The sequence below is a fragment of the Streptopelia decaocto genome (genome assembly GCF_964273445.1).
Source record: "Streptopelia decaocto genome assembly, chromosome: 2".
Classification (NCBI taxonomy): domain Eukaryota; kingdom Metazoa; phylum Chordata; class Aves; order Columbiformes; family Columbidae; genus Streptopelia; species Streptopelia decaocto.
The window spans coordinates 153,348,114-153,362,182 of NC_138655.1; the positions used below are offsets into that span (position 1 = coordinate 153,348,114).

The window sequence follows — 14,069 nt, forward strand, 5'->3', positions numbered from 1 at the left end:
TATACTATGAAATGTTCAACAATTGAGAAACAAAGCCCCCAAACACTGCTGATATGACCTGGGGCTTTTTACATCAGTTGAAGATTTCTCCCTTTAGGAACTCTCTATTCCTTCAATAAACTTAGTCCCTGAATGTAGAATACGACCATCAAATCTAAATTTAAGTGAGTATTTGCACCGCTATGGAGAGAATGATATGATTTTAGCTCTCAGTAATCAGGCTTCTGTATAGCTTCTCATCTTCTAAACACTTAGTGTCTCAGGCACTGGATGACTTTTACACTTATTGCTTATCACTATTGCAGGATAAAGATCTTAATTCTTAACTGCTTTAAAATATTAACTATTTTAATTCTATATTTAAAAAAGTGTGCACATGGAATATGTTATATGTTTTCTCTTAATGAAAGGCTTGATTATGCAGAGGTATATAACCATACATGTAGTTTTTCAACATACATAAATAAAAAACTATTTGTAAGTGCACAGTGCATAGTAATTTTTGATAGTTTTTAATCCCAAGAGTTGCAATAACTCTCTCATAATTAAAAAAAAAACAAACAACACCTTGCCACTTTAAACTTTCCATCAACAACAGCAAATAAATATAATCAAAATGTTTCTTTCCAGTATATGAATGTATGAACAGTTCTGCAGTCACAGTTTGAAGAATTTCTTTGCCAGATCAACCTGCAAAGGGTCCAGTGCTTGTCAGCCTCCTAAAGCAGAGTTTATGGCTGCTCACACCTGCAATATGCAAAGCGGCAGTCAGAACCGTTCCTCTTGTAACCATGGTACTCGAGATGTGGCTCTAGAGATGTTTTTTCTAGCCTTATTTTTCACAGTCTTCTGAACAAAGTCCTCGAATCACAAGCAAGGTGCAGGAGGATTAAAGCTGCTCACCCAGCTCTTGCTGCCCTCAAATAAGCCTGGTGAAGGTGACATGTGCAGCACTGAGACTCCAAAAGGTTCCCTTTGTGTCTGTGTATCCATCTACAGGCTTCAATTATTTTACCTATGTCCTCTAGAGCCAGAAAATGCAAATAAAAAAGGGTTTAAATTATACCTTGTCTGGGCATGGATGTAGCACAAATCTCTCTATCTCTCCTCTTTCACTCCTACCCCCCACAAAACATCTAAAAGCTCTGCCAAGAAACCTACGTTACTGAATCTTAGATAAACTGCCTGATAGATATTGTTCCCTGTGGATTTTGGATGCATTAACAAGACAAATGATCTGCAATTAACGTGCTCAGAAGCCTGGATTTGGGGAGGAGAGGATGGGAGGGACAAGAGAAAAAGAAAATCAAGAAATGAAGAAGGTAATTTGAATGCTGTTGCGTCATTTTGTTTTGTTTTTAAGGGCATGTTTGCCAGTGCAGGTAGACTGTATTTAGCAGGACCTGGCCTTTTGTTCAGACTCTTCTTTATACTTGGCTAAGCTGACAAATAGCTCCGTGCTCCTTAGATGAACCATACAGCTCCGTCCTGTACAAACAGACCTATACGATTTCTACAGTCCTGTGGGTGTACCTATGCTTGGTTATATAATTCTCATTTGTAATTAAAAAACAGACCTGCAAAGGCTTACAAACATCACCTCAGTGCCAAAGTAAAACTCAGATGCTACTTTTGTGTTTTATAACACTTATACTTAGCTTTTAACTACCTTGTATTATTTTAATCCTGTTTACAACATTTTACTCATCACTTAATTGCTTGTAAGTATATAACTACTACGAGTATTTTCTCTTCGTGTATTTTTTTACCTAAATTATTCTCTGACAATGTTCTACTTTAACAGAATTCTGTGTCTATCTTCTTTTTTACCGCCACCCAGTTTTTGGTTCATGTAATTTTGGCATCTTCTTACCTGTCTAAAATTTCTATCATTAACTCAACTTCCGAGATTATTAATTCCTCCCTTCTACTATTCCATTCTGAACAGTATTAAATTTACCAAATAAACCTCTACACATCTTCTTGCCTCTTCCATGCTAAATTGCTTCTGCCTACCAACGTGTTTTCTAGCAGGGCTGTTTGCTTTCAATATAATTTGGAATGGCCCAGTGAAACTGAGAAAGAGAGGAGCTGACCTTATTGTCCCATGGTCAGACCATGTCTTTGAATCAGCCAGAGCAAAAATTGGAACCTTTAGAATCTGAGCCCACACAGGTGTCCTGGCCACCAGCCAGTTAGCCATTCTGGCATTATTTCTGACCTTTTCTGGGTCTTTTTCTGGTCCTTGCTAAGGGCTTTTTAATTAAAACATATGTATGTTTCTCATTAAAAATCTTATTCAAACACCACAGCATCTCCAAACAGAGAAGTGTTTCCTTGAAAAACTCTTGTTCAGCTGTGGTTGCCATGGATAATGTAAATCATATATATAAAATCATATAGATGATCCAGCTCTTCTTTCACTTTGCCCAGCATGTTTTTGACACCTGTAAGGGCATCATATAAAGACTCAGCTCCAGCAATTAAGGACATGCTAAACTCCAATATGTTATTCACTGTGCTCAAATTTTCAGATCTATAATTTCCAATGTCATCCTTCTACACAGCCTCATATTCACCTCTAGACACATCAGCAATGGAGAGCTGATATTCTACCCTCTCAGCCACCATTCAGTATCTTTACTAGTTTAGAATCCCTTATCGAAATGACTTAAATATGCCCTTATAGAAATAACCTACTGATTCCCTCTTCTACTCCTTTTTCGAAACTAGTAAGTCCTACAGTTTTGTTAGGGCCCCACAACAACCGTGACTTCAAGAATGGAGTTTCATTTTTCTAGTCTTTCTAGTAATTTTCACAAATGACTTCAGGATTTCTTTTTCCACAGTTCAGAAATTTATTGGAAACGTGATAATAAAAACCACAATCAAAACAATCTCATGAGGTTGGTAGACCTAAATGTGGATGCTTAATTTATTACACAAACTATTAAAAACCTTGGCACTGAGAAATGTCTTGAGAAAACGACTGTGAACCAGCAAGTAACCTGCATGTGTCATAACATGTTATTTACACTGTGATTCTGTTATCCATCTAATTTGCACGCAGACTCAAGTCTTGCAGTTTTTACACGTCATTAACAAAACTCATTATACCCAATACCGCTGGTTTCAATCTGTCTGTTCCCAGGGCTTTAGGACAGATCTGTGTATCTGCTAGGTGCGGTGTACTATAGAACTATAAAACACAACCAGGTAGGGAATGCTTTACACTTCCCAGTCCTGAGAATTGCTACTTGAGTTATTTCCAAATGCCCAATTCACCTACCAATTGACTCTACTCCTTCCTTGACACCTTACTCCAGTCTTTACTAACATTGTGTACTCAAGGATTTCTTTCTGTCTTTGATGAATGCCCTTTCTCTCTTGATTTTTCACATTTCTTCATATGCGTTTGAACAAATGTCATTATTTTGCTAATCCTCTGCACAGAGTGGCTGTGAGAATTTTAATTTCTTCTTAAAATCTGCATAGTATTTGATCATAAATTCACAGGAGCTATGCAAATCATTCATTGCAGAACAGCAATGACTTCCAGTAATACCACTGCTATTTTGTATTTTGACAAACAACTTGTTCTCTCGCTGTGCCTGCCATTTGCTCCTTTCTTACCTTCAGTTGTTTTGCAGTTCTCTGCTAATTCAGATGACCTTTTCCCTTGTTCCTACTACTAGCTTTTAAAGCCAGATGGTTTGCATAACCCATGAGAATATACTAATTTATGTTTCAGCACTTTCATTTCTCATCTTGTCCTTTCCATAGAATGCTTTTCCCTCCTTTTTCGTTTCTCCCCTTTCAGTACTCAGATTTCTTTCAGAGTCGTCAGCATTGATTTTCTGAGGTAAAAGGACCTTTTGGCTTAGTGAAACCACTCCCCTGCAAGAGGCAAGCGACCATGTAACAGACCTCAAGGACAGAAATGCTTGAAAAGACCATCTGACCCTTTTGCAAACCCTGGGCCAGCAAACAACATCCAGTATTGATATATTTCTTTCAAAATGTCTGTTTTCTGAAAAAAATATTGCCCTTTTTTGCATCTGAGTCACCAACCTTAACCACAAAAGAGGTGACTTTGCACCAGCTCTAGAATCCATGGCCCCTTTTCTCCAGCAAAGGGGCTCACACTTTTCCCACAGAGCAAAACTGAGAGAAGAAGAGAAATCTGCAACTGTCTGTCAGGGCACCAGGAGCTGTAAGAGGCCTTGCATGGCCCTCCAAACCCTCCCCAAAGCTCTGACCTGTGTTCCCAGGCTTGGCTGATAATCCCATGGCAGGTCCCAGCTGGTCCCAAAGTGGTGCCCACACTCCTTGTGTCAACCCTGGTCTGTATGCATTGGTGTCGTATTCTCTGCCACCTTTGAGGTGAGCAAAGAGGAACAGCTGTGTTCTTCCCAAGTTAGCTTGTTTTGTGTGATTTTGTTATTTCATTTTCTAGTCTACGGCAAAGCCACTTCACATACTGCAATTTTCACTCCTCCCTTTAAATACCCTGAGTGTGAGTCTGTCATGACTGTACCTGGTTAAAGCCAGGGGTGAAGCATGTCAGGGAGTGCAGTTAGAGCTGTTTACCTCAGATATGAAGAAGATCGTGAGAATCTTAAACCTCAGGAACAAGTAAAGCAGATGTCAGGGTGACAGGGGTGACTGGGACCAGCCGTGGCACGGAACCATCTGTCCCTGTCAAAAATGCATCCATCCCCTGCCAGGAGGCACGGCAGCTGCACTGCTTCACCTCTGTGACTGAGACTGCCGCGTTAAAGGCTAAATATTATTACACTGAATTTGTGAGAAAATGAGAGCTTGTGAAGGAGGAGGGAGGCGATGGGTTCGTGCCTGGGAGTCCTGCCCAGGCCCAGCGCCCCTGCTCTCATGGAGTGAATCAGGGACGGGAGGTGGAGGGTGAACACATCACCGTGCGGATGTCACCCAGGCAAACACTCACACCTCAGCTGCCAGAGGGGGTTACTGAGGGCTCATACAGCCCTTCAGGAGGGAAAGTAATTTTCTGTGGAAGAAAGAGTGGTAAATAAATCATTACTGGGGAGGCCACAGGGAGATCCCAGCAGCTGCTGTGTTTTTGGGAACAAAACTTTCACAGGGGCTGAATTGGTTTTAGATGTAATAGAATCATTTCGACTGGAAGAGACCCTCAGGATCATTGAGTCCAACCATAACCTAACTCTAGCACTAAACCATGTCCATAAGAACCTCATCTAAAAACCTTTTAAACACCTGCAGGGATGGTGACTCCACCACTGCCCTGGGCAGCCTGTTCCAATGCCTGACAACCCTTTCCATGAAGAATTTTTTCCTAATATCCACCCTGAACCTCCCCTGGTACAACCTGAGGCCATTTCCTCTTGTCTTATCACTTGCTACTTGGGAAAACAGACCAACAGCCTCCATGCTCCAACCTCCTTTCAGGTAGTTAATTTTGCATGCAGGTGTGTGGAACAAGCTCATTTAATAACTCCCACCCATCCATTCTGTGCCATCTTCATGGGGACACGGGGGAACGGCCGTTCTCGCGGGAAGGATCGCGCGGGGCTCCCCTGAGGCAGCGCCAGGGCCTGGGGCTCACGGGCCGGGGACACCCCGAGCCCTCAGGCCGCCGGGGCAGGGGCCGCTACCCCGCGGTCCCGGCAGGGAGGACAGCGCCCACCCCTGCAGCCGGGCGGGCTGGGAGAGAGAAGCGGGGAGCGGGGAGGCGGCGCCGCGGAGCCGGAGCGACCTGCCCCCCCCGCGCCTGCCGGGCCGGGCCGGGCCGGGGCGGGGCCGGCTCGGGGGCGGGCAGGCGGCGCTGGTCGCTGTCCTGGGTGTTGAATCTGCTGCGGCTGCCGCTCGCCGGAGCCCGGGAGCAGCTGCGGGAGGCGAAGGGCGGGCGGGCGGCATGGAGTGAGGGCTGGCGGCGGCGGGCAGGGGAGCGGGACAGCCGCCTGCGATGGGCCAGGCATGATGGGGGCGCTCGGCTCCGTCCTCCCGCTGCTGCTGCCGCCGCTGCTGCAGGTCCTCGCCGCCGCCCCGCGCAGCCAGCCGCCCTCCGCCGGAGCCGCCGCCGAGGCGCGGATCGGTGAGTGGGGCGAGGGGCGGGAGGCGCGGGGCTGGCGGGGAGCGGGGCCGCGCCGGCCCCTCATCCCTCGGCTGCTGCCCGAGAGCTTCCCCAGGGGCAGCTCCACAGGCCCCCGGCGGCCGCGCCCGCACGGCTGCCGGTGAGGGGCCCGTCCTGCGGTCCCTTAGAACCGGCTCCGCTAAGGGTCCCCGTCCTCCGGCCCCTCACCACCGGCGCCCGCTGAGGGTCCCCGTCCTCCGGCCCCTCACCACCGGCTCCCGCTGAGGGTCCCTGTCCTCCGGCCCCTCACCACCGGCTCCCGGCCCCTCGCACCTCCCGGGTCCCCCTTGGTCACCCCGGGGCCGGCCCAGGACCCCAGCGGCGCGTCCCGGCGGGGTCTCTGGTGCCACCTCCGGGCTCACCTGCTCTCCCCACCAGCTGAAAAATTTTGCCAAGACAAACATGAGGCCCCTAAAGTCGAGGTGCACCCGTGGGGAGTCACCAAAAATGCGCCCAGCCTCCACGTATTTGACCCACTGAACTGCCCTCATATTTGGAAAGCACAGGAAATCCCCGGGCCACAGACCCCCAGGTGCAGCCCAGTCCACCACTAACTCATTCTGCTGGCCATGGAAGTCAGCACTGGCTCCTGGTTAAGGCTGTTTTAGAGGTGTCTAAAAATACCCAGTGCTGCCCAGGGAAGACCATTAAACAATCTCCTCCTTTGGAGACATTCTCTGACCATCCCCTTCCTCTTTTAGGTGATATCGTCTGCAATAAACACCCCCTCCTGCTCAAATGACCCACACTAATATGGAGGGATCCTGAAAACAAACTCTGTGCATTTAAGATCAATGCTATTCTGTGCAGCCCTCCATGGCAGCCTCTCCTTGCACTGAGACACTCATGACTGCATGCTCACCAGAATTATCTCCAAATGTATCTAATACAGTCAGTTTCATTTCACTTATGGTGTCTTTCCTAAACTCACTTCAAGCCAAGAAGGTCATAAATGGGAGAATTTTGTATTTTTCACCTGGTTTAATACCTTCCAGGAGTGGTTATGGAGGTCAGAAAGTGCAAGGTAAACTAGCTGTCCCTAAGAAATCTTTTTTTCTAAGACAAAAAATAACATGACTTTAAGAAACAAAGGAAGCCTCCCACAGAAGTATCTGTGCAGTCTGCCTCGTGTACAGTCTGTTTATTAAGAAGGAATTAAAATCAGCTGACCATGTTTTTAATGAGGCTTCAGTCAAGTGGCAATAAAAATGAGCTATTAAATGCCTGCTATAGTTAAGGTAGTGATGCAAGGTTTTAAGGAGAAAGGGTTTGGACTGGATATATCCCTCCCTGTTCTCTCCTGGTTGCTATAGATATAGACTGTTTCTCCTAATCTGCTGAGGAGAAAGCTTGCATAAAGATATTGAAACTAATAGCTGTAATTTTTACCTTTCATAATGTGATAGGCTATACATTATGTTTTCAAACTAGTCAAGTTCTGGTTCTCTCTCCCTAAATATAAACTGCAAATCAGTCTGGGTCACGACATATTTTTCATCATGTTGTAGCTACAAAACAATGTTTGTTTGTTTGTTGCTTCCGTGTAGCTTCCCTGTGCTTCTGCCTCGGCAAGGATGCCTGCCCGACCGTTAAAGCTGTCCTTGCGTGGAAGGGAATGGGGGAAGAGCAGGCTTGATTTTGCACAGTGAATACAGTGGTCTGGGAGGTATAATTCAGAGATATTTCAATAGCAGTGAAACAAGTTGAGCCTTTCTACTTCTTGCTGGGGTAAGGAACTAACTGATGTCTCACAGATCTCAGTGGAAGACGGGAAAGGATTTATTGTGTTTGACAAGATGCAGCAAAATGTTTGTATTGCTGGAAGCGAAGCAGTTTTAGCTGTCTCTTCTCTTAGTGTTCCTTTATTTTTTTATTGACCAGTGTTTCAGATCTCTTTACTCTTGAGTTCAAACCATTTATTATAATAGATTCTGTTCAGTTTTAGACTACAATTTTTAGACACAATCAGGAGATGCAACTGTAATTTTACAAGGTATCTGAGTTTTGGGATTATTTGTGGTTATAGGTGGAAGATACTACTTTGCACAATCCTATTTTCTGTAATTGAAAACTGAACACAGATGCATTATGAAACCTCTATAATATGTGCTGGAGACTGCTTTAAAAGCCATGTAATTATAAAAGCAGTTTTTTATTAATTTGTTCATATTAAGTGTTTCAGAAAAGTCTTCGTAAAAGCTGGTTCAGTAGTAGAAGTTCATGACCTTTACCATTTCATAGGATGTTTTAATCCAGTTTCATTCTTTCCTTCTTCTTTTGGGTCCACCTTTGTCTATGCTTCCCAGTATAGTAATCATCTCCAAGTGGTGATGTATTTACTTTGCAACATACTTACAAACTTGTTTAAGAAACTGAGAGTTTCCAAGTTGCAGTTAAGACAAAATATTTGGATTTGTGCTTCCTCTGCCTATATTGTTCATGAGGTTTTGTAAATTGTTCCTGTGGGAAGGTGTTTTTATAAGATGCTACTATCACAAAACCACATATTTTTCTGTTTCTTGACATTTCAAGTAGCATTTTGAATGTGAACAAATGAGGAAAAGTGTAGCCCTTCCCCTCTCTCTGTCTCTTGCCCAAGTTTAGCCCAGGAGAGAGATTCTTACCTGTTCTGTGGAAAAAAGTCAGCTGAGTACCTAGTAGTGTTCATTAGCCTTTGATGAAACAGTGAGGCTGGGAGTTTAATATTCTAAATAAATCTTTATTTGTTGATAAGACACGGTCCATTTAAGATTATAGAACTTATTTTTAAAAGTGTCCTACAAAATAATAATCTGTGAACAATATCTCCTGATCATGTTTGCTAAATTTCTCCGATTTTGGTTATTCTGCTCCTGCAGTGATGGTTGTATGGATTTTTTTTTTTTTCCAATGAGACATTTTATTAGCAAATAATTATGCTGAGGAAGTGGTTTAGTTTAAAATACCTTCCAATAAACTCTAAGCAGTTGCTTCAGTAAAAATAACAACTCCAACAATTATTTTCATGCAGTTGTACAGCTTTTTAAGTGGACTAATCTATTCAGAAAGTTGCAGGGGTATCTTATTTTCCTATTAGTCTGGGTGAGGTAGAGAGAACTTTGGAACAAAGTAAACTGTGAACATTGTTAATCACATTCTTTCCATAGTCCTAAAAGACAAATGCTTAACAGCAGAAGTCATCCTCATATGTATTAGAAAAGAGAGTGTGTGCTTGCTGCAGTGCCTTCACATTGACCTCTAATGTGTAAAATGATACTTTGAACCTTCAGTGAATACAAGTATAATTTTGCAATATAATTTGATCTTTTGTGCTGTGTGCAATCCCATTTTTTGGTCTGCATGTTCTTCCTAAATTAGTACATTAATATGCTGTGGAAGTTTCTGGAAACAATTGTTCCATGTACCATGTAAGACAGACTTCCTTCAAAATTATATTTGAATCATCATATGCAAAATTTCTGCAAGTTGAATGCCTTTGAATTTAGTTTTTATCTAACTAGCAAAAAGACAAGTTGGTCACATTTCAGCCTATAAACTTAGATTCTTCTAAACCTGTAGCTGTGAGTCCCTGACACAGTGAGCAAAGACAGTCTTACCTTTCACTAGGGCTTAAATATGGTTGATGATAGAAACTTTACTCAAAGACTTGCAAATAATATTGCGCGGCATGTATGCTTAAGAGCTGAACATAACTATTTTAGGTATGAATTAGGAATTTCAAGTTTAAAATAAGTAAGAAACTGCAAGAGCAGGGACTTAATTTACCATTAATGGAAAGCATATCTCCAGCACTGATTCTTAAATTAGAGGAGGATGAAATAAATAGTAGGAGAGATGAAAAATGCAGAATTTTTGGCTTTTCAGTCAGTGCTTCACATACAATCTAAAGGAAGTAGTGTTAGAGAGCTTTTATCTATGGCTATTTCATGGGGAACAGCAAAAAAAAAAAAAGGTCTTGATTGAGTTCTTGTTGGGTAGATGTTGCCATAACAAAACTAATGGCAATTTTTCTCAGCCATCATTGTCAACCACCTTGGAGAGCCAGGAGGGATGAAGTTTTGCTTCTTCCAGCAACTTGAGCTGAAGCTCAACAAAGTCAGTGTCAACCTGCCCATTGGCTTCAGTAGAGTTTGGATCAAGATGCTGGTTGAGGCTTGTGGCAGACTGGCTGGTAAAGCAGGGGAATGACACTGTCACCATCTTTTCAATAGATACAATTGCGTGACTTTCCAATTGCATGAATTTGGAACTTCTCATAGGCACTCAGGTATTTTGATATCATGTTGATTTGATGTAATTATTGATGATGGAGCGTAATTTATGATTTAATGAGAATGAATAAAATATCAACAAAATAACTTAGGAAAATGCTATGTTCTCAGAATATGAAGGATTCAGTGTAGGAAACTGCACGCTTCCCTTGGTGAAAAGTATTTGTGTGTATTCTAGAAATGTTTCTGAAGGATTCAGTTATGTTAGAGAGCTGCTTGAAAGCAGCTTGATATCAAGGCCTGTCTATCTGCTAGTTCCATTGAATTAAAGGTAAGAACATACATTTATGTTTTTGGCATCATGTCATGACTGTTCTACAATATCCTTTTCCACAAGACCTTTTTTCTATCTAACTTGTATTTGTTGAAAGTTTCAAATGGACAGGAAGTGAATTACTTCTCTATTAGTAAAAGGAAGCTTTAAACATTGTTTGTAGGATGGGATTTCTAGGGAAATTTTTTTCTTTTTGTTTAGTTTACTGACTGAGAGAAAACAATCAAGTTTTTGGAAATATAAGCTCATTTCTACTTCCTGCTTGAGTGTACCCCAACATTTCTCTGTATTTGATGAAATAAAAGACAAGATTTCTACTTGTCTTCTTTTTTTTTTTTTTGCTACCAACAAATAATACCAGTCCCAAAATCTTCATCATACCAGACCATCATCATACTGTGCTGTCAGTCAGCCTACCGAGATGAAATCAAGTTACTCGTAGTTATTAGATCCTGAAATATTTGGGCAGTTCTGCTAAAATACCAAAAGGTAGTTAATGTTAACAGACTCACCATACACGTGTCGTTGCCTGTGTCCTTTGTATACGGTGAACAGCAATGGTTATAAACATCAGGGTGGAGAGACTGCCGGTAGTGAGAAAAGGGCAACCGCAGTCCCTGAAGGTGCTGGAGCCCACGGCTAAGCAGGGACTTGAGGTCTCCTCTGTCAATCACAGTTTCAGTGGCTGGAAAGAGCAAAAAGGCATGAACTCGGATGGAAGTGGTTGCTGTCAGTCATATGTATCCATAGCTATAAGACCTCCTTCTTGTGGAGACCAAAAGGCAGCGTATATTCCAGCTTCCTGAAAATTATCTGTATTTCGGCTTCATCCTACCTACACTGTTGCCTGAAATTTAGATAAATCTCTGACGTTATTCTTACAAAATCAGTATATATAAGGTCCTGCTAAAATCTGCGTTGGTGTTTACAGGTAGATTTAGGAGGGCATCCAATGAAGATTGGAGGAAAGATCAATCTGGTTTTGGTGGTAGAATTGACATAGAAGAGAAAGTATCCAAGAAGGCAAGTCCACTGCTAGTGTCCATTCAGGATAGGATGTGGAACTGGATGTATCTTTGCTTAGGCTCAGCATGGTCATTATTAATAAATCTATGTAGGCAGTAAGTAATACTGTTGTTGGTGAAACAGTTTTATGTTTGCAAATGAAGAGGAAGAGAATGTTTACAGGGGAAAAATCAGAAGAGATGCCAAGGAATAGAGGCATGTTGGGGATGCGGATGTTTAAAAGAGGGAATAAGAACTGAGATGTTTAGTAGAACTAAAACTAGTGGAATTGGAGATCAGGAATGGAGATTAATGAGTTGTATGTGATCTGAAGAGATGTAACCATGATTGGGTGGAGTTACTTTTTCTCATGGAAAAGACAGTCAAATGCACCAGCAAAACTGAGATGTTCAATGAACTGGCTTGAGGCATGAGAAAATGACTCAAGGTGACAAGAAGGAAAAGGGATTAACAAAACAGAAATATTCATTCATTCATTTAGGCCAAAGCTGTGGCAGAAAGGGAGTTGGGAAATGTGTGTAGACTATGAGAAACTGCTCTGGGGATAGAAAAAAATGATTAATTTGTCCTAATATAAGGGATGGGATTCATCTAACTAAATGTAATTATTTGAGCTAGTGACTCCAGACTCCTTTTAACCTACATCTATTTGATAAATTTCAATTAATTTTACCCAAATGTACATGTCTAACATAGGTCAGATAAATGTCTCCCTGAATAAAGCTATTGCTTTCCACTTAGTCTTAATATGTTTCCCAGGTTAGGGTGAGTATCTGGCTGTAAATATCTACTGCACCTTAGCTGTTCAAAAATCAGATGCTCAGGTTACACTTGGGGAGAGGTAAGCACATTTGGAGAGTGATTCACCTGTGTTTCCCCACTGAGTTGGAACTAATGAAGTAGCTTAAACTAAAGTTAGGTTGGTTGAGGATGACCTACTACATTACTTTGAAACCACAGGCATGGCTTTGAGCTATGTCAGTCCTGCACTAAGCTGTTTCAGAAGGTTCTGTGACTAGTCAGGCAGGTTTGTCACATAAGGGACTGAAACACGTGAAGTAGCTGAAGGATATTAGCAGTCCTGGAAAAAAAAAATTCCTTGAGAAAATCACCCTCTGGTAATTGCAAACAAATGAAAGTGACCTTTGAATGAGAGAGAGAGAAGTAACGAGCAGAACGGAATGAGCAAATGAAGGGAAAGGGGCAGGTAAATGAACAGGGGGTCTCCAGGTGAGATGGACAAATGAGGGGAGGCTGGTATGGGAGAGCTGAAGGAAGGGGACCATGAAGACTTAGTAGGTTTGGACAATCAAAAGACAGCAGGAAGGGCATGGAGTTTAATGTGTACACTGGATTACTGTGTTTTCTTGTGTGAGTTATGGGAGTGGAAGGGCTCTATTTTTATCTTAACCATTTCATAGTGTCACTATACCGTAGCATACTCAATAGCAGTATGCCATTCAGAACAGCTGTGCTCACCAAAAAATTAGAGAACTCTTTTTTTCTGAAAAGATTAGAGGGGCTTAGCTTTACAGAGTATATTCCTTTTGTGATAGAATTTTTGAGAACTAAAGTAGCTTTGTAAATTACTCTGCACCTTACTGCATTTTTTCCTATAGTTTCTTTCAGTGAATCATACTTAAATACTAAACATCTTCTGTTGATGCACAGTCTCTCTGAATGGAGAGTTGAGCACTTGACACTACATACTTATTTTGCTTCAAACTAATATGTTGATAAAACCAGCTATTTTAAGGTGTATAAAACAGTAACTAGAAGTTTCATAGGAAGTACAGCTGGTTGTAGTGGGTGTAAGGTCTTTTCTTTCAGTCATAGCTTAACAGCATGCGATGCTGGTTACATAAGCCTGAAATGCACAGAGATACATGTGCCTCCCCAAATGTAATATACTTCCAGATATCCTCATTGAAAACAATGCAACTAAGACCAAACACACACTACATATTTTAATAAAATTACAAAGTTCAACAGAAGCCAGGAAATATCCTGATACATGTCAAAAACCCATTTTTACTCCCTCCGCCCTAATTAATCTTTGATCTCTCAAGTTTGAACCTCAAAAAATTCTACAAAATACGTTATGGATATCAATCTTGGATGCTGAAAAACTGATAGATATTTTGTATTTCTATTTTTTGTATTTCACAGAAATCTTCTCTCATTATTCTGCAGGAGATAATTACCTTCCTGTCTACTGCTGTCCAAAAAGAACTAAAGACACTATAACCTCTTGCTGATATTCTGCTCTGCACCAGAATGGCCACCTTTTCTCTACAACTTTTTTAGTTGATTAATACAATTTAGTTAAACTCAGAGCAGTTGTTTCAGACAAATGCTTTACTTTACC

The 14,069-nt window shown here is 41.9% G+C and overlaps 1 protein-coding gene across 1 annotated transcript in view; it reads left to right on the forward strand.

Moving 5' to 3' along the window:
• Positions 1 to 5,973: 5,973 nt before the first annotated feature.
• Positions 5,974 to 14,069, forward strand: part of PTPRN2 (protein tyrosine phosphatase receptor type N2) — a gene marked incomplete at both ends in the record, with an annotated part of 645,993 nt that continues 637,897 nt past the window's right edge. Inside the window, one exon of the mRNA XM_082045523.1 lies at positions 5,974 to 6,091. Coding sequence (XP_081901649.1) covers positions 5,974 to 6,091 — 118 coding nt within the window. The remainder of the gene's footprint in view (positions 6,092 to 14,069) is intronic.